Source organism: Quercus suber, unplaced genomic scaffold, assembly GCF_002906115.3.
Source record: "Quercus suber isolate HL8 unplaced genomic scaffold, Cork oak 2.0 scaffold_81, whole genome shotgun sequence".
In the NCBI taxonomy this organism is placed as follows: domain Eukaryota; kingdom Viridiplantae; phylum Streptophyta; class Magnoliopsida; order Fagales; family Fagaceae; genus Quercus; species Quercus suber.
The window spans coordinates 525,139-545,296 of record NW_027069546.1 but is presented as its reverse complement, the minus strand read 5'-3'; the positions used below and the strand labels follow the sequence as shown (position 1 = coordinate 545,296).

At 35.8% G+C, this 20,158-nt stretch overlaps 2 protein-coding genes across 4 annotated transcripts; both read left to right on the top strand.

Moving 5' to 3' along the window:
• Positions 1–1,196: 1,196 nt before the first annotated feature.
• On the top strand, positions 1,197–3,878 carry LOC111987093 (pentatricopeptide repeat-containing protein At3g62470, mitochondrial). The gene has a single exon (XM_024018801.2). It carries the CDS (start codon positions 1,539–1,541, stop codon positions 3,522–3,524), a length of 1,986 nt encoding a protein of 661 aa, XP_023874569.1. The 5' UTR covers positions 1,197–1,538; the 3' UTR covers positions 3,525–3,878.
• Positions 3,879–8,484: 4,606 nt separating this feature from the next.
• Positions 8,485–19,647, top strand: LOC111987071 (sterol 3-beta-glucosyltransferase UGT80B1). 3 transcript variants are annotated; one of them, XM_024018767.2, is made up of 15 exons: positions 8,486–8,705; positions 9,643–9,714; positions 10,107–10,203; positions 10,329–10,477; positions 11,131–11,201; positions 11,702–11,783; positions 11,968–12,069; positions 12,336–12,391; positions 12,909–12,943; positions 14,642–14,855; positions 15,158–15,373; positions 16,881–16,940; positions 17,049–17,088; positions 18,730–18,951; positions 19,309–19,647. In XM_024018767.2, exons 1-15 carry the CDS (start codon positions 8,616–8,618, stop codon positions 19,363–19,365), a joined length of 1,563 nt encoding a protein of 520 aa, XP_023874535.2. In that variant the 5' UTR covers positions 8,486–8,615; the 3' UTR covers positions 19,366–19,647. The 3 variants fall into 3 exon arrangements, with proteins under 3 accessions (XP_065629909.1, XP_023874535.2, XP_065629910.1); XM_065773837.1 differs by lacking the exon at positions 19,309–19,647 and having other exon boundaries at positions 8,485–8,705; positions 17,044–17,088; positions 18,730–18,841; XM_065773838.1 differs by lacking the exons at positions 8,486–8,705; positions 9,643–9,714 and adding an exon at positions 11,369–11,444 and having other exon boundaries at positions 10,108–10,203; positions 10,329–10,445.
• The last annotated feature ends 511 nt before the right edge of the window (positions 19,648–20,158 follow it).

Sequence of the window (20,158 nt, the reverse complement as noted above, 5' to 3'; positions counted from 1 at the left end):
TTTCCTTTATGAATGTATTTCAAGCTATCACACTGACCAAATGCATGTCTGCCATCTCAAAAACCTACTCCCTTACCTTCCAAACCATTTCTCCAATATTATGACACATCACTAGTGAAACGTTGATTGCCTTAAAAAGAGAGAAGGTAGGTAAGATGTATTAAATGTTGTGGAATTCAAATGTCATTGCTAATGTAATTGAGAAGATCAAGAAGAAAATGACAAGTTATGGACACCTACCTTCTTGAAAGAAAAGGGCCTAGTCATGCACACTTAATTGAATGGAGCCAATTTTCTTAATGAGTGTGTTTCAGGCTAATTAACTGCATGTTTGCCACCTTAAAAACCTACTCCCTTACATGCCAAACAATTTCTCTGGTGTTACAACACATCACTAGTAAATGTTAATTGCCTTAGAAAGAGATAAGGTAGGTAAGGTATTAAATGTTGTGGAATCCAAATGTCATGACTAATATAATTAAGAAGATCGTGAAGAAAATGACAAGTTATGCACACTTGAATTGAGTCATTTTCCTTTGTTTGTTTAGTGTGTTTCAACTATCAAGTTAACACGACAACTAAAGGCAAGGTTGTCATGTTAGCACCTCGAAATCTACTCACTTCCATGCCAAATCAACGATCATCTCATTATTTAATTAGTTATAAGTGATAACATAGTTATCATAACATCTCGCATCAAACTTGCGAAATGTACAAAATTTCGAGTTGGTATGGAAAGAATATCATATTTATAATAAAAAAAATTGATAAAAGCTTTGAAAACCCAAAATATTTTTAGAAAAAAAAATACTAAATGATATGGTTTTATTTCAATCTTCTCGTTTTTTTTTTTAATGTTATTAAAAAAAATGTTAATAGGCGTAATTTCAGATAACTATATTTTTGTTCCATTTTGCACTTTTATTTATAGACTTTTAAGTCTATTATTTTAATTTTTTAATTAAATAGTAATACTTATTAAAATATATACAAAAAAGTTGAAGTAATTAATTACTTAAAAGATCAAATTCACGTGTCCTATTTTTTGTCATTTTTTAAAATATAAAAAATTAAATTTTATATTTAAATAAATTTTTGAATAGTAATTTTCTATTAATTTTAATATTTAAAAAAGTTTGCTATTTATTTTTATCTAATAAATATATATTTTTAAAAATAATACTGATTTACACAATTTCCCCTCCCTTTTCTATTCCTTCATTTTGGTCCCTCCTTTTCAGTTTTCACACTGCCGAATACAAACAGCAATCCCAATCAACGCCACCTCCGCCAAAGTTCGCGGAGGCGATCCTGTCAAACTCGAGGTTGAGCTCCGGCGAGAGCTTCTCCGCCAAGGAGCGCCAGTCCGGGCACATACCCAACATCGATTTGGAGCAGAGTGTGGCTCTGGATCAACAAGAAGTGCATAACAAGTCTCAATTCACAGATCACTCCATCTGTTCGACGAAAGTCCTCAACCAACACTTCCACTCTCAACTCTCAAATCCCATGTCTCATACATTGCGAGCGGCGACCCAATGGCTCTCTCTCTAAGAAAACCCACCAAAGTCTCTCTCTTTCTTACTCATTACTACCCTCACTACTACCTCAATCTCAATGGCCACCACTACTTCACCATTCAAAAACGACGTCTCAGAGAGCAAGTTCGACTTCCTAGTTGTAGCTCTATGTCCCTGTCTCCAATGCTTCATTCTCCTCCTCATTATGGTCTCTATCATTCTCATTGTCAAGTTCCATTTCTTTTGCCAAACCCCACTTCATTCTCTAATATACAAGAAAGGTTGTTGATTCCCAGCTCTACAGGTTTTCATCTTGGAATTGAAAAACGATTGCCCATTATTGGTTCACGTGGAAAAATGTTGGTTGTAAACTCTAGGGTCATAAATTCTAAAATTTCAATAATGCCCATTATTGATTTACAAGGAAAGATGCTGGCTTTGAGTTATAGGGGGTTTGGTAGTGTCGCAGATGGTGGTACTGACTCTGATGCTGATACTGAGAGTGGAGATGATGATAGTGGTGATGGGGATTGTAATGAAAGTGTTGGAGTTAAGTCGGGTGCAGACCCAAATGAGGTTGAGAGGGTATGCAAGTTGATTGATGAATTGTTTGCATTAGATAGGAACATGGAGGCGGTTCTCAATGAATGTGGGGTTGATTTGTCACATGATTTGGTTGTGGATGTGTTGGAACGGTTCAAACATGCTCGAAAACCAGCCTTTCGGTTCTTTTGTTGGGCAGGGCAGAACTCAGGGTTTGCTCATGATTCTAGGACTTATAATGCTATGATGAATATATTAGGGAAGACGAGACAGTTTGAGTCCATGGTATCAATGCTTGAAGAGATAGGCGAGAAAGGGCTTTTGACAATGGAAACTTTTATGATTGCGATTAAAGCTTTTGCTGCTGGGAAGGAAAGGAAGAAAGCTGTTGGAATATTTGAGTTGATGAAGAAGTATAAATTTAAAGTGGGTGTTGATACGATTAATTGCTTGCTTGACACTCTTGGGAGGGCAAAGCTTGGTAAAGAAGCGCAGGCACTTTTTGAGAAGTTGAAAGATAGGTTTACACATAATTTGCAAACTTATACAGTACTGCTTAATGGTTGGTGCAGAGTGAAGAATTTGTTGGAAGCAGGGAGGGTGTGGAATGAGATGATTGACAAGGGATTTAAGCCTGATATCGTTGCACATAATATTATGCTTGAAGGGTTGTTGAGGTGTAGGAAGAGGTCTGATGCGGTCAAGTTGTTTGAAGTCATGAAGGAGAAGGGTCCTTCACCCAATGTTCGGAGCTATACAATTTTGATTCGGGAATTATGCAAGCAAGCAAAGATGAAAGAAGCGGTTGAATATTTTGATGAAATGATTGAATCTGGATGCCAAGCAGATGCTGCAGTTTACACGTGTTTGATCACAGGGTTTGGTAACCAGAAGAATATGGACATGGTATATGGATTGCTGAAGGAGATGAACGAAAAAGGTTGCCCTCCTGATGGGCGCACGTACAACGCCTTGATTAAATTGATGACAAGTCGACGGATGCCTGATGATGCAGTGAGGATATATAAGAAGATGATTAACGATGGCATTGAACCATCAATCCACACTTATAACATGATAATGAAATCCTACTTTCAAACTAGAAACTACGAAATGGGTTGTGCAGTTTGGAATGAGATGATCCAGAAGGGTTGTTGCCCTGATGATAATTCCTATACAGTTTTCATTGGAGGGCTCATAAGTCAAGGTAGATCAGGAGAGGCTTGCAAATATTTGGAGCAAATGATAGAAAAAGGAATGAAAGCACCTCAACTTGATTACAACAAGTTTGCAGCTGATTTTTCCAGAGCTGGGAAACCAGACATACTTGTGGAGTTGGCTCAGAAGATGAAGTTTGCTGGTAAGTTTGAAGTCTCCAATGTTTTTGCGAGGTGGGCTGAGATGATGAAGAAAAGGGTTAAGAGAAGAGATCCTATTAAAACTAAAGCACAGTTCAGCTGAGTTTGTTGCTGACGGTGAATGAGGCTGTGGTTGTCAGAAGCTCTGTGCTCTCTGACTAAGTTCCACACTTAACTGGTGAACTTGTGGCTTAATTTGTAGTTTATTAATGTGCTAGAGCTATCGTTTGGTTACTAAATTTTTTTTATTTTTTTTTAATTTTTAATTTTATATGTTTTTATCTAACTAGTTTAATTATTTTTTTAATGACATCCTTTTGGTTTGTCTAGATCTTTTATTGAATTTTGACCTTTAAACTGCATTCTCTGATTTTGTATGCGAAAGAACCTCTCGCAAAGCTTGTGGTAAAATTTCTGTATAAAATGTTGTGCTTGTATCTCATTCTTCTTATTCTCAGCATCTTTGTACGATATATCAAGCTTTCTGCTTGTTATGCTTAATCTTCTATAATTATTTTAGATGCTGTTGTAGTCATTTCCATATTTAAAATCAATATCCCAAATTTCAATGTATCTCCTATTCAGAATTTGATCAGCTGAAATTGTCTAAAACTTGTACCAGAATTGTTAGGATCTAAGAGTCGAGTCTATCAAGTCTTCCTTGGAATTTAATGTGCTCAGTTACCTTTATATTCCAGTAGACAACAAGTTCATGCTCAGTAGCATACTATTCCGTTTCTTCACATGTCAAGGATTTACAATTATCATTGTCTAAAATCTGAGACTGGCCACTGGTAAACTTGCTCTGTCATGTTGTGTGTTAGTATATTTGGTTAGACTGCTGCTAGTGTGTGTGTCATTGATTTATTGAAAAAAAAAAAAAAAGTGTGCATGGCATTAACATATCGAACAAATGAGAGTACTTTATTGACTATTTCACCCATGTCACCTTGTTAAAAGCAGATAAATGAATTTTCAAGTAGTACAGTCTTGTTAGGCTAATCTTTAAGAATCATATATTATGTGCATATGAAGTAAAATCACATCTCTTGAACCATATGGTATAAAAAATATTACTCCAATCACAAACTTAGTACACTGGCCTTTGCTTGGTTTAACTAGTGACTGCAAGGATCATATCCTCTTCATAATTTCTTCTTTAAAGGTTCAACAGTTTGCTTAAGTATTTGAAACAATTATTAACTAACAGAAATTCTTACAATGATAAGTCACAGAGAAAGCAGGTAGAATCCTCCTATGGATGATAATAGTGACCCATTTCTCAAGCTCACAAGTATATATAAAGCTCTCGTCCACAGGTCAATCAGTTGAAATTCACAATGTGTCTGCAAGACCCAAGTTTCTTTAGAATTCTACTTCTTTTGCATGGGGACATCCAGATGTGATTCAGAAGCTCAATATATGGTACCAGCCAATTAGGAATGGCTAAAGGCAATTCCATGCAGACACAAAATGCTGATCTTAAGAATTGCAGTGACATAGTGAATGCTTGAATCCAACAGACTAAGAGTTCTTGGCAGAACAATGACACAGGCCGACAACTTGTAGTGTCTCCACCCCTACAACAAAGGTCATATTGGTCTGCTAGAGCTGATCACACTCAATCCAAGTATTCAAAAAATGGGTAGTTGAATGATGAAATCATCCCAAACCCCCCACTATGTTGATGTTGAGAGTAATGGGTGCTGATGAAAATCATGAATTGATGATGATGTGTGATGACTCAGAGATTGTTTGTGATAGTGATGACCTCTCAATTATGACTTTGATTTAGATTCAAGTGAAATGAACTTATGAGACACTCAGAGGAAATGGATAAACTGCCTACCAGGAGATTAATTCACCATCAATGCAGTGGCACTGCCTAGCATCCCGGGGGGGGTGTTTATGTTGTCCTGGAGCCATTGATTGGTTCATATGGCAAACTTTGTCCAATTCCTAAAGAAATTAGTTTGGTTTAGCAAAATTTGCTCTGGCGGGCATTGTGCAAAAGAGTTTTTTAAAGCTTTTTAGTAATATTTGACACCTGTTTGGCAATTTTGCTGAAGGTATTTTCTCCCCTCTTAAAGCTGAAAAGTGAAAAACAATTTTAAGTATGTAAAGTGGAGAATTTCAAGCTTTTAGTTTTCTATATGCACCATTTTATCCTTTAATAAAAACAGGACTAAATTATGATTTGACCTTTAAAGTTTGGACTTGTTTACATTAAGGGTTTTATTTATTTATTTATTTTAATAATTTAAATTTTATACTCTTCATTATGGTCCATCCAGTTTGATTTTATTTTCAAAATGGTCAGGAGAGAGAGATGTTGGCAGTTGGCGCTTTAAGACTAAATCGCCATTGAGAATGTTGAAAGGACAATTTTAAAAATGAAATCAAATTTATTGAAGCAAATTAAAAAACTCAAATTTAGGGGACCAAAATCAATGCAACAAAAAATGAATTCACAAAAGTACCATGCGTATTTTTTTAAATGATATCTGTGGGGCCAGAAAAACAGGTGGCCTTGGCCCACTCCAAGCCAGGCCCAATGGCCCACGCCGAGGATGCATGAGGGGTCCGAGGATGAAAGTGCGAGGACCAACCCCCGAGGAACATATCCGAGGATGACCCCGTCCTCGGGCGTCCGAGACCTCGGGAGAACACGAGGAACACCCCACCAAAGGGGACTCCTTGAATGTCCGAGGAGGAGGGGTCCAGTGCCACGCATCGGTGAAGGAGCAAGCCTTAGGCGAGCTGTCACCTCTGCATTGAATGAACTCACCTAACCCCTCTGGCCGCATTAATGGGGATGTAACCCCTTGACAGGGCAACATTGATCAGGGTGAGCCACTTGAGTATGGATAAGACCTATGATGGGACGGATGGTCAGAGGGAAGGCCAATGGATGATCAACATAAGGAAGAAGGGGATAGGAGGAAGAGAACTATATAAGAAAGGCGAGCAAAGCAATTAAGTGGGGATTTTTTGGATCATTCAAGAGAATGACATAGAAGGACTTAGAGGTCATGTTAGTTTCAGGGAGAAGGATCTCCTCGGACGAGTGCCGAGGAGCTACCCTTAGTTGTAAACTGGGCTCACTTTCCTTCAATGGAAGAAGGGGGGCTTGTATTCCATTGCTAGTCTGTTAGGGCCTAAACCTTCGATCTACTCTCTAAAAATGTATTGTTGGGAAACTTTTCTAAAATGAGTCCCTACAATTGGCGCCGTCTGTAGGAAGGATTAGTGCACTGGCAAGCGCAACGGGCGATCGTTCCTAAGTAGTTATTTTACGGAAGGTTGGTAGCGACGCATCAAAAAAAAAATTGCAGAAAAGTAGAAGATTCAAAGTAGAAGATTCAACAGAAAAGAAAAGGAACTTCATATTATTTTATTAAACGGAAAGTACAAGATACAAACAGAGGCTCAGGCAGGCGTGTTTTACAACTAACTTTACAAGCTAATTCTACAAACAGAGGCCTAGGTAGACCTGTTCTAAAACTAGCTAGAGGGAATTGGGCTGAGGCTAGTATGCTCCAAGGCCATCAACAACTCCTTGTCCGGTGTGGCGGAGCTGGGACAAAGAGAGGAGCTGACGCAGGGGCACTGGGACGCCCTCCCTCATGATGTTCCCTTGATTCTCTCCAATCCTCACAGGCGTTGGCCGCTGGAGACGGCGACACTCGGGCACCAGCCATGACGTGATCTTGCGCGTCTCCTCCGGCGGGGATGAGCCCCGGCGAGGAACGTTAGGTACTTCAGGGACATCCCTCCTGGCCACCACGCAGGGCACTATCGGGGTTACGCCTAGACTCTGCCGCGCCGAAAGCCTGGTGGGGGCTGCTGTCACGATGGCTCTTGGCCCGTGTGTCCTCACACCCGCCCAGGGCCGCCCCATCTTTTCTAACTCTGGTCACAATCCTGGCAGGGTTATTGAAGGGGCTCGGGGAGCTGAAGGGACGTGTTTCTAGTTGCGTTGGGAAGTTCATGGAGTGAGGAGAAACCTTTCCCCCGGAAAGCCTTATATAGAGGATGAAGACTGGTGGGAATTAATCCACACAGAATTCGAAAAGAGAATTATCAGCGGTACTAATCATGAAGATACCAAATCCCAAGGGGACCGTGGACTGCTGGATTTGTATCAATTCACGAGGATATTAATGAAGGCGTGTCTCGCGCACTGAAACGTCAAGCGCGGAGCGCGAGCGACCAAGGAACGCCTCGTAAATGAAAAATATGGGGACTTGATTTGAAGGCGAGGTCAACACCACGTGTAAGACCATAGTCCGACCCGAGGAGTAACCGTCTCCAATAAAGCGGTCTGAGGACGAACCCCTTCATACAGAAGAATGGAAGTGTTAGACAGAACCAAGGCATTGCATGGTCCTCGGACTCAAGCCTATGGGGAAACTAATTACTCGAATATACCTGGGTACTAGACAGAACCAAGGTATCGCATGGTCCTCGGACTCAAACCTATGGGGAAACTAGATACTTACAGAAGAATGGAAGTGTTAGACAGAACCAAGGCATTGCATGGTCCTCGGACTCAAGCCTATGGGGAAACTAATCACTCGAATATACCTGGGTACTAGACAGAACCAAGGTATTCTACTTATATAAAAAAAATATATATAATTTTTTTCTTTCAAATGAAAAATTATAAAAATTCAAATTATCATATAATTTATAGGGTAAAATACTATTTTAGTGCTTAAATTTTATCAAAAGTTTTTTTTAAATCCCTAAACTTTAAAAAATATTTTTTTACTCTTAAACTTTGTAAAGAGTTTTTAAAATAATTTAGAGATAAAATTGAAATTTTTTTTCAATAATTTAAGAACAAAAAATATACTTTTAATCCCATAAAAAAATACTTTATTAAAAGAACATGAAGAAAATTATTTTCAACCGTTTAGGAATTAAAAAAAAAAAAAAAACTTTTCATTGGTTTAGAGTGAAAAATAAATTTTTTAAAGTTTAAAAATAATTTTTTTTTAAAAAATTTAGGGAGCAAATAGTATTTTATCATAATCTTTAACCTAAAAAAAACACTTTCCCAATTTAAAAAATTTAAAATTTATGCAAAATCTTCATCCTTATGTGTGTTTGTTTCTTGCACTTTTCGAAAATGGAAGTCCAAATTCAGAAGTCTCATATTAATTTGTAGCAGAAAGAAGCAAAAACAACAATGGAAGCCGAGATGGAGATGGAGGAAAGAAGCAAACCAATTGCTATCTTCATGGCCTTTGGTACTAAAGGCGACGTCTACCCCATCGCTGTAAGTCCCTCCGTTCTTTCTTTGCATTTCCTGTTTGGTTGCTGAGAAAATAATTATAGAAAAACGAAAGCAAAAGGGTACCCAGATTTCATTGTTTTGTGATTATATCACTATGCAGTATACACAAGAATAGAAAATGTTATTCTTTCTTCAGTTTTCTCAGCAATTAAAAAATGAGCTTGACATTAATTTTATGTTGGTTCTCTGGGAAGAAAATTACAAATGAGGAAGTGGGCACTGGCAATGTCATCAGAAAAGAAATTTACTTTCACTTTTCAAGTCAAAATATAGTCTTGGTCCCTTGAATTTAGCTTAGCTTATTAGAGATTTCAGTTCTTGAAGTTTAAAGTGATCACTTTTAATTCCTAACATACTTTGGGTACATTTGGTTAGGCGTTTTGGGAGCTGAAAAGAGCATTTTTGGAACCCAAAACCGAAAAATCCATTTTGCAATAGCAACTCATCATAACTTTTTTTATAAACGCTAATTTTAACTCAAAACACAGTTTTGCAACAACCTATACAAATGCACCCTTTAAAGTGATCGTTTTTAGTTACTAAAAAACTTAAAGTGATCGGTTTTAGTCCCTATGGAGTGATGACATGTCAGTTTTGAGTATGGTCATGTCATTTGAGGGACTAAAAGTGATTGCTTTAATCATCAGGGACTAAAATCACTTTTAAGCCTTTATTTTGATTTAAGAAATATCTTTTAATTAAAATAAAAAAAATTATTACTTTTACTGAAAGAATAAAAGTTTTAAAGAATTCAGGCCCTTATTTTGGCTATGTATATGGAGTGATTTCTCTTTGAATTGCATCTAGATATTGCAATGGTGGTGCCATTTGTTACAATTTCTTTACTTTGTTTCCATTTTATATTTGAAATATGTTTTTTTGATTAACTGAATATTTTCTTTTTCATTTTTTTTCCCAGGCCATTGCTGCTGCTTTTGCTTGTGACCAGAAACAATACAATGTGGTTCTAATAACTCATTTGGCACATGAGGTTTGTGCCAGGTTGCTTTTGAATTTTTTAATTTCCTACTTCATTAATTTTGAATGGCTTTATCATATTGCTGAGTTAATAATACTTTAATGGATCACCCGTTAGGGTGCAGCTTAATAGTTGGAGGCTTGGGATGAGCTGTAGACCCAGACTTCCTAGGTTTGATCCCCACTAGGAGTTCACCTGGATAACCTGAAATGCGATTCTGGTGGGTGGGGTCATCTATTTGTGGTTTACTCCTCAGGTGTGGATCTAAAGGGCCCCTGCCTTGGTGACATTCTACGTCATCTAAGGGAAAAAAAAAAAAAAAACCTTAATGGGTCATAAATATTTTCACAATTAAATAAAAATTTTGAACAAAGCATGTTGATGTCATGATTCCTTGGTTGCAGAACTTAGGTCATCACTTGGCAGGAAAACATGTTGCCTATCATCCAGTTTTATCACCACCGGTCCTTTCTACAGATCAGAACCATGAGACTACTACAGGTTTGGATTGCTGACTTTGGTCTTCTTGTTAGTTTAATACTATGGATGAGACTGGCTGTGGCTACAGCAACAAAAAAGTTTACATCTTTAAAGTAAAATTTTAACGGATTCCTTTGTCTTATCAGGGTCAGGCTTACTGGAGTTGTCATTCTCACTGCAAAAAAGAATGGTTACAAAAGAACATAGACGAGAATGCTATTCTCTAGTTCAAAGGATATTCGGATGTGGCCAAAGCTTGGATGGTGATTTTATTGTGATAAATTTCTTTGCATTGGTATTCTCTAATTGGAAAAAACCTTTAGTCAAAATAAAAATTTCACAAAAAGTTGCAGAAACGGTTTATGAAGATTAATGTTGTGATGCTGATGGAGATACCATCCAATTAGAGCCAATATACAATCATGATACTTAATAAAACTGTAAAACACTTTACTTTTGAATTTTTTAAGGAGATAAAACTACTTGCAAGAAACTAATATTCTCATAAAAATTTAAAAACTATTATAATTATTTATAAAAAATTGAAGAAACAGAATTATCTGCCCTTTTAACTTTAACATTTATCTTTTTGCTATCAATAATTGATCGTTATGCAAACGGTCTTTCTGTCATGAAAGGGATGGTGGGAGAGAGTGGGTTGGGTGTGATAAGTTATAGAAGATATGAGAAAATGTTATACTACATGTCTTCATCTCTTTGTCTGTCTCTCTCCCCCCCTCCTTAATAAAAGACATTAATTGAATATGGCATTCCGCACGATAACAAATATAAGTCTCCTGTCTTGCTTTCACTCCACGTGTATGCACACACACACACACACACACACCCTAGACTTGTTGATTTGAAAAATGAATTTGAAATTCAACTGGTAGGTGTAATTAAGTGATGGATACCTGAAAGATCTCTTTGCTTGATTTTATGATGCAGGAAGGGTGGAGCCTTGCAGAAACGTTTCGTGTCCGTTGCATTGTTGCTGCTCCATATGTTGTCCCTTACAGGTAATGGAAGAATCTCATATTCTTTTCATACAATTGAATGCTCTGTATAATGTATAATATGTTTTCTGTTGTGTTGGCTAGCCTTAAATTGTTTTCCTTATTAATTAACATGGCTTTATTCTCTCCTACATGACAAACTTAGATTTTACTCCATTTTGGTGTTACAGGTTCTGATATCATGATGAGTGAAATTACTTTGTGGGAAAATTTGCTATCATGCTTTAAAAAGCACAATGATCTCAAGTATTCTGTGTCTGACTAGCACTTGTTTTCTCAATGCCCCTTCTCAACTTTCTTATCTACTATTTTTTGGTGAATCTGAATTCTGAACCACTTTCAGCATTTAGAGATTCCCTGAAACTTTTTGTATTTTCTTCCATCGTTTCATATTTTGTCACTCATAAATACCGTGTATTTTTCTCAGTCAATTTTCATGTGATATTTCCCACATTTTATGTGCCACATATTACTTTATTTATTTATTTATTTCTCCTGTGCAGTGCGCCTTCGTCATTTGAGCGCCACTTTAAAAAAGAACTTCCTCTTTTGTATAGATATCTTCAGGAAGCTACAACTAACAAGGTACTTATACACTATTAGAAATACCAACTTTTTGTAAAATTTAGTTATGGGATGTGCAATTTCATTGATGGTAAAGGCATCACTAACAAGTAAACATATTTTCTGCTTCTCTTTTATTAAAATAGGTTGACAGTCACATTCATAAGTTGTATATGTAATGTTTATTGTACTTCTATGCACATAGGTCGGTTGGAAAGACGTGATTCATTGGATGTGGCCTCTTTTCACTGATAGTTGGGGATCTTGGAGATGTGATGATTTGAATCTGAGTCCTTGCCCTTTTACGGTTGGTGCTTTTAATACTTATATATATATAAAGTTGGTGCATTCAGTCAATTATTAAAAAAAAAAAATTTATTTGAAAAGTTTCATGAAACAGAATATTGCTGTATTTAAAAATGGAAAAGAAAAAGAAAAAAGAGATAAAGTAAATAAAGATAGATGGTTAAAGTGCCTAGTTGAAATGTTGCTGTACACTTGTACTGTTTGGAGGTACATGGCTTCTCTGGCTTTCTGTTTAAACTCATCCGAGTGCTTATTTCTTGAACTCAGGATCCAGTAACAGGTCTTCCCACATGGCATGATATGCCTTCATCTCCCCTATTATTGTAAGTCATGGATTTCATACACTATCTCTGTGTGTGTGTGGGCGCGTGTGTATAAAAGAGATAAATTAAGAGAAAGGCTTAAATCAATATAATTTCTATTATGATGTAACACAAGAAAAAAAGAAGCGTCTGTTTGTATCTTCTTCTCAAGCATTAGTTGAAATTCTCAAGCCTTGTTGCTTGTGTATTCCATGGTGCTGGTTCATCCATTAGGTTTAAAATAAATTGCAGAAATTTAACACCTGTGAGTTAATGAGGCTATTTTTTTAATTGTTCTTTTCTTATTTAATTTTGTTTTGCTACTAGATATGAGATAAAATATTTTTCATGAGCAAATGGACAGTACATTTAAACAAGTAAGAGTGTGCTAGTATGATGATTAATTTTCTCTTCATTGATGAGTAAGTTTTGATGACATCCCTGTTTAACAAATTTCCCTCATCGTCATAATGAATTTACTTTGACTAAAAACATACTAATTCCAGTTTCTAATTTGTTCACTAATATTGTATTACAGGTATGGATTTAGCAAAGAAGTTGTTGAATGCCCTGGTATACTAATCTTTTTTTTTGTATATCATTTCAAAATTTTCTTTCTTGAACTTAAAAACTGTTAGTCTTTTGTTTCTCCTCAGTGCAAAGTGAAAAAGGTTGGTGAATGTCTGAAGTATGAACCTAGTAATTTTCTACTAAATATGAGAAAGCATGGGAACTTTTAGGGGTGAAGAGACAATTTCAGCCTTTTTGGGTTTATTTTTAGGCATAGAATCATAAATTTTTATTATTTATTCTTCAGATTATAGGTTCTGATTGACTGTTTGGGATAGGACAAATTAGAAACTTGCCTACAATTGCTTATTCGATGAGTTTTGATTTTTGAAACTTGTGATTCTAGGATTTTAGAAGTGGTTAAGGTTTCAAATGTTGTGTCTGGGATACCTATCTCTCTCTCTCTCTCTCTCTACACACACATATATATATAGTGTCTAGGTTCAAAAGAATGAAGTTTGATGGCTGTTGCAAAATTCTGGAAACTCTGAGCAGCATAAAATCAGGATTAAAGAGTTTCTAAAGTGTCATTTGAAGGACTATTTCAGGGCTAATTGTCATGTAATATATGTGGGTTTTAAGGATTTTGATAGTTAAGGGAAAGGGTTTAAAGGGAAGAAAGTGTCAGATCTGTCTGCTGTCAAGGAAGTACTGAATAATGATGGGAACAGTAATAAAGAAAAAAGAAAAAGCAGAAAAAGAAGGGAAAGAGAGGGAGGAAAATCACATAAGGGAATCCATGTCTTCTATGATCAACAATCAAATTCTCATTAATCAATTCTAATTTCCTTTGTACAAAAAAAGACTTAATTAGAAAGTTAAAGATTCCCCTGATTCTACAATCTAAAGAAAACCCAAATATAAAGGAAAATACTTACAACCTAATTAACTACCAAGGACAAGAAATGCTTCTTTCTTGATCTGAAGGTAATCGTTGTAGCATTTGACTTGCAAAGGATGTAGTTTATATCTAATCATGCTATACATGCACCATCACTGTCCAACTTATTACTCTGATACATAGGAAAATAGCAATACTTAGAAAGAACAGCAAACATGTAATATTAAAGGAAAAAAATTTCTTCCTTTTGGTTTCGTAATACTCATTTATTGAAAAAGATTTAGTGAATGGTTAGAAGAAATAATTTCAAATTTGTACAAACCAAATGCTGGGAGCCAGGGATAGCTTCCACCAATAGAGCATTGAATAACCTAAAAGGGCATTCTACGCATGAAGTCAAAATTATATCATGGTTTATCTAAACTTCCCTTTTACTGCTATTTACAACCCTCAAATCATTTCAGTTCTATCATAATCCAATATCTTATTAGTGAAGCATTTTTGCACTTCTGCTGGATAATGGATTTTGGGGCTGCCAAAGAGACCTCGAATGTTATCTTGGTACATAAGAGTTCATCTAAAACTACAGCTAATACTAGCTTTCTGTGGTCAATAGTATGCATAGGATTGCATGATTTATTTGTGATTGACAAAGAATATTTAAACTAAGTAGCCGTTGTTGGGAGGTAGATTTTTCCCTTGGCAAAGAACGTATAATGACGAGGCCATTTGCCATGTAGCAATGAGGTTGCCCCAGTTCTTTTTAAATAATATAATGTGCCCCATGATATACAGATTCTTTCATTTGTCAAGTTTTCTTTGCCAATTTCATTACCATATTTATTTCACTACATTAACAGGTTATTGGCCTTCAAATGTCCGCGTTTGTGGCTTTTGGTTTCTGCCTATGGAGTGGCAGTTTTCTTGTAAGGAGTGCAGTGAAATCTCAGCGCTTGTTTCTTCAGGGAATCTGCAGAGAAAAGATGAACTATGTTCAGCTCATATTGATTTACACACTTTTCTGAAGACTGTGTCAACGCCACCAATTTTTGTTGGGCTGAGCTCTGTTGGAAGGCAAGTTCTTTATATGTGTATTTTTTTTTTGTTCTCAACTTCTTTTAAATGCCTCCATAAAGTTTATTTACCAGAGCTCCTCTGTTAAAATTGTTAGTTGGGTCAAAATATATCATTATGTGATTATAGGAGGTATAGCTTTTAAATTATTGTTGCTCTTCTGTTTGAATGGACTAGTTCCATATATATTGATGCGTATAGGTCTTGCACTGCCACCATTTTATTACCATAGTACTTATATGTTGATGTTTTCATTAGCCTCATTTACTTTCTTGAACCGAGTTTGCCTTTTTTGTCTGCAGCATGGGCTTTCTAAAATATCCCCAAGCATTTCTTCATGTACTTCAAACTGTTATAGAGATCACAAGTTACAGATTTATCCTCTTCACAGCTGGCTTTGAAGCTTTAGATGCAGCTGTCCGTATGATTGTTGCAGAAGCATCATCATGTTCAAGTCAAACACAGCTCAGTGAAGATTGCATCTCTCTCTTTAGCAGTCAGCTCTTTTGCTTCACTGGGTATGTTTCTTCAAATATTAGGAAACTTGTTGGAAGAAGATGACTACTGTTAATAGAAAGTTATCAGATTCAAAAGATGATTGCAATCTATCAATTTATGCATTTTATTTGATATCAAACACATAACTGGCACCCACTATAGTGCCAATGGCTTTTCGGACAAATGGCACTTCCACCTCCCATGATGGGTTGGGAGGTGAAGGTGGGGGTTCGAGTCCTCTCCGGTGTTGAGTATTTACCTAGGGAAAAAAAATGTGCACTCTAGAATTGCATAGACAATTAGAAAAATGGGGATTTCTGCTATTTTTCCTGAGCACTTGCCAATACTTGCAGAAAGCTGCTCATCATCTGCTAATGATTTTCCAAGCTACTTCAAGCAAGGTGTCTTATAATGGGTATACGGATAGGTTAGATAATAATTTGAGTATTTTTTTACTGTTCTTGTGTGGTAGGGTTTAACTAATGTTTTTAATATTTATATGCTAAGTTATAGAATGTTATAGGAGTATTTTCATGGTATTTCTTGATATATATATGTATCCTACGCCTGTGGACACTGGTGCCACTTGGTAAGGTAACAATGGTATGTCTTATCTCCATTGCTGGAACCTTTTAATCAGGTGAATATCCTGCTATGTAATAATGATTGAGCACTCATTTAAAAGCATAAGCAGTTACAATTATATATAGCTCTCAAAGAGGGGGAGAGATATTATCATTTTTTTCATTGAGTAAATGGCATTGTGCTGTTATCAAGTTAATTATGTGCCTGAAGTTATTGTAGGAAGCAGAGCTTTAGCTGAAAAGATATTTAGCGTTTTGAGGGTTCGGCAAATTATAGTGAATAGTGCTTTAAAGCTCTGGATTTATGAATAGTAAATTGTAAAGCTTTTTCCTAAAAACTCAAAATTTCAGTTTTTCCATGTAAAGCTTTGGAGGAGCTTAAAACTCTTTTGTAGAGCTTACCAGACACTAGCATTTTTGTTTATTTTTTTATTTATTATTTTTCTTAAAGAGCTTTTTAGCTCTATCAGCTCTCTAAGGCTCTGCTTAAGGCAAGCCAGACAGAACCTAGAAATTATTTTTGCAAGTTGCATTATCTGTTTCATCGTACGGTGAAAATGTGTATTCTACGCTCTAATTATATAACCTAAGTACATCTGCATAAATGCAGATGCAGATGGAACTTCTTAAATGGTGCCATTTGCAATATGTAAAAATGTAAATCTATTATAATTAAAATTAAATTCACCAGGTTGAGTAGATAATTCAGAGCCTGCAAACTAATATTTAATTTAATTATGTTGTCATTAGTAAAATAGGTCCACATGCAAAAGATGTGCTTTAACACTAGTTTTTGAAAAAGCAATTCACTCAAATAGTATCATGGGCATGAAGTTTGTCACCATATTATAATATGATGCTCTAACACTAGTTTTGCTGAATCTTATAATTGTGACTGAGTTGGTCCTAATCATTGCTTTCAATCTTCTTATCATGTCAATAGTTCCGTGCCATACAAGTGGCTGTTTCCAAAATGTTTGGTTGCAATTCATCATGGGGGCAGGTAGGAATATTCCATTATGAGTCATATTGACATTATGCATCTTATTGAAATATGCAATAGGCAAGTTACTCAGTTGGCTTTTTGTTGTTTCCCCTTGTGTAAGATTAGTGGAACCACTGCTGCTGCTTTACATGCAGGAATCCCACAGGTTAGATGTAAATCTAAACACTTTGCTGTTTTGTTGTCACCATTGCTAATGTTTGTTCGCATGGTCTAGCCATTAAAACTCATATATAATGACTGCATTTCTTGCAATAACGGACATGAAAAGATAGGATAGCCATATCTTGAGAAGTATCAAATGGTACTAGAGATACATGCTATTTATGGGTCCTCTTGGAATCATCATTATATGATTATTATTCCCAAAACTCACGACGTGATTAGGAGTAGATAGTCTTTGAACATGATCTAATGTGGGAAGTACGAGGAAATATTTATTTTAATTTACGTTTATTTAATTTTGCAGGTCAATTGTATTTTTATTGGTCGATTTGAGTTTATTTTTAGGTCCTAGTAGTTAATTAAGTTATTAGTATTTTATTTATTAGAGTTGATTTTATTTTTTATAATTCAATGATGGGATCTCCCGTCATGTAGAGTTAGATACTTAGACTTCCTTAGTCAAATAGAATTAGGGTTTCCTATGTCAGTCAATATTAGGGTTTAGTCAGTCTATATAAGAATAGTATTGTACTCCTTTGGAGATAGATTATTTTGATGATGAATTAAATTTCTCTTGATTTTCTACCAATGGTTTGGTGTTGACTCCTAGAGGTTCTCTTTTTCTTGGCGTTGACTCTAAGTAGGCCTAGGTGTTGACCCCTAGGTTACCTATCCTTCATTTTTCTTTTCTTCTATTTTTGTGTTGCATCATCATTTTGGTTTTGTCCTTCATCAATTGGTCCTTCACTTTCTTTGCCACTGGTTATGTCTTGAACATGCAGGGTTCATTTTTTTGTATTTCATTTCTTAGTTGGTGTCACTTTGGGTTCTTTGCGTGTTTTTTATTTTTATATCAATTTTAGTTGACTTGGTGAAACTTGATTCCCAAAATTGGGTGTGTTGCAACCTTAAAAATATATGTATTGAGAAATTCCCTTAACCCCCCAAAAATTCCCAAAAATTGTCAATTTTGTTAAACCCTGCAAATTTGGAAAGCATATAGGAAATTTATTATAACCAAGAGGCTGCTAACTCTGGTGGGTTAAGAGAAGTTGTCAAAGTTTTTGATACAAATTCTTGCCATCTTCTAGCCCTTTGGAACCCCGAAGAGTTGACAAATTCCTTTTCATTTCATAGGAACGCATTCAAAATTTCTCACTTCAAAAAGGATAATCGAAAGCTGCCTTTAAGTACTTCATTGACATAGTTATAGTGATATAGTGCATGCACAACCAGAAGATTTGTAACTTATATCTCTTTACCAGGCAAAGAGAGATCCTAATCGTACTTGACCTAGTGCTCAGGTGTTTTGGCCTATTGTGGGCCAACAATGGTAATGTAAGCGGGGGTCTCTAAATAAGAATAGTGACCTCTGTTTTTTCTTCAACCCCCCAGATTATGCAAGCATTTTGTGTGTGCCTGTGTACATGTATTATGTATTTCATAGCATAGATACTACATCAGCAAGCTTTGTCAACTTAGTATCCATGTTCAACCTCTTGATGTTTAACTGGGCAATGCAAATTGCAATTGGATTGTTCCTTTATGAAAATATTGTTTCATCGTGGTTCATTTTTGGTACATTAAGCTCTTTCTCTCTCTCACTTGTAATATTGTTTGACAGGTAGTATGTCCATTTATGCTAGATCAGTTCTATTGGGCTGAGAGGATGTTTTGGCTTGGAGTTGCGCCAGAACCACTGAAAAGAGATCAGTTGCTTCCTGATAAGAACGATGACATGAGCATCCGTGAAGCTGCAAATGTACTATCAAGGGCGATAAATGATGCATTATCTCCTAAAGTGAAAGCATGTGCGATAGAACTTGCTGAAAGGATTTCTCTAGAGGTAATACCTAACTTCAATTATGTGGGTGCATTTGTTGGTGATATTTCTGAAACATTCGAGTGTCTCTTATATGTATTCATTTCTAATTGTTTACTATATTATTTTCTGCTGTGACAACGTTTAACTTACAGGAAAAAAACTTGTAAAAGAGCTATACACAACTTTTTTTTCTAAACAAAAAAACCAAAAAAAAACAAAAAAAAAAACAAACCCCCAAGGGGGGTGGGTGGAGAATAACATAGGTCCCTAATCTATATGCTTCTAAAGACTCTTTGTTCTTTTTGAAGCACATACAAACATCTGACAGCAAAATGGATACACATATAGCAAAACTGACATTTGTGAGACTTATTTCAGAATGGAGTCTTGGAGGCTGTGAAGACCCTCAAGGAAGAGCTGGGTTGTCCAGATTAAGAATTTAAGATAATCAAGAAACTCCTGCTTCTTAGACTTTTCTCTTTGTAACCTGGTCTTTTTCCATTATATTGGTAATCTTTCATTCCCTCTTTCTTTTTTCTTTTTTTTTCAGCTTTTCCCTGTTTTGGTTGTTGAATATACCCCGTCCACCCAAAAAAAAAAAAAAAAAAAAAAAAACAGAGGGTTTACGGAATTAACACATCTCTTTGAAACTAAGAAATTAGTGAGACATTATTATTGTTATGGTTATTATAAACGTTACCCTTACTATTGTTGTCACTTCGGCTATGCTTACCAGCCAACTGTGGAGTGTCAAATATAGTTTTAAAGGGTGAAAAACTATATATTTGATAATTAGATAGATATAACTTACAACAATTGGGGATGTGAGATTTGAACCTTGGTTTTTCTAAGAAAGGAGAGCAAGCTATGCCATTGAGATATAAAGCTCTTGGCAAAAAGAATTGTTGAGTTGAAATATATGTCTTTTTTTTTTTAAACCTTGCACGAAATGTGAGAAGGTTGCAATCTTTTAGCATTGATAAATTCTCAAATAAAATTTAGCCTGCTCTTACTTTGTTCAGCATCGAAGGAATTAAAAGTGATCTCTTGTGTTAGTTGCATGTAGTAGTCTGTGTGACCAACCATTTGGTGTCATGTGTTGTTTTTTCTTATTATTTTTTAGTAAATTAGTCGAAGTCAGATAATCTGATTCTGATGCTAAAAAATTGCCATGTTGGTTTTATGAAAGGATATAAACTAGAACTAGAACGTTTGCTAAAGTTTATGG

Excerpts from the sequence above, each read along its gene's own strand:
- LOC111987071 (XM_024018767.2), top strand. The coding sequence starts at position 8,616 with ATGGAAGCCGAGATGGAGATGGAGGAAAGAAGCAAACCAATTGCTATC. Across the intron at positions 8,706-9,642 it reads GCGACGTCTACCCCATCGCT|GCCATTGCTGCTGCTTTTGC; the intron begins GTAAGTCCCTCC and ends TTTTTTTCCCAG. Across the intron at positions 18,952-19,308 it reads CTGAAAGGATTTCTCTAGAG|AATGGAGTCTTGGAGGCTGT; the intron begins GTAATACCTAAC and ends GACTTATTTCAG.
- LOC111987093 (XM_024018801.2), top strand. The coding sequence starts at position 1,539 with ATGGCTCTCTCTCTAAGAAAACCCACCAAAGTCTCTCTCTTTCTTACT.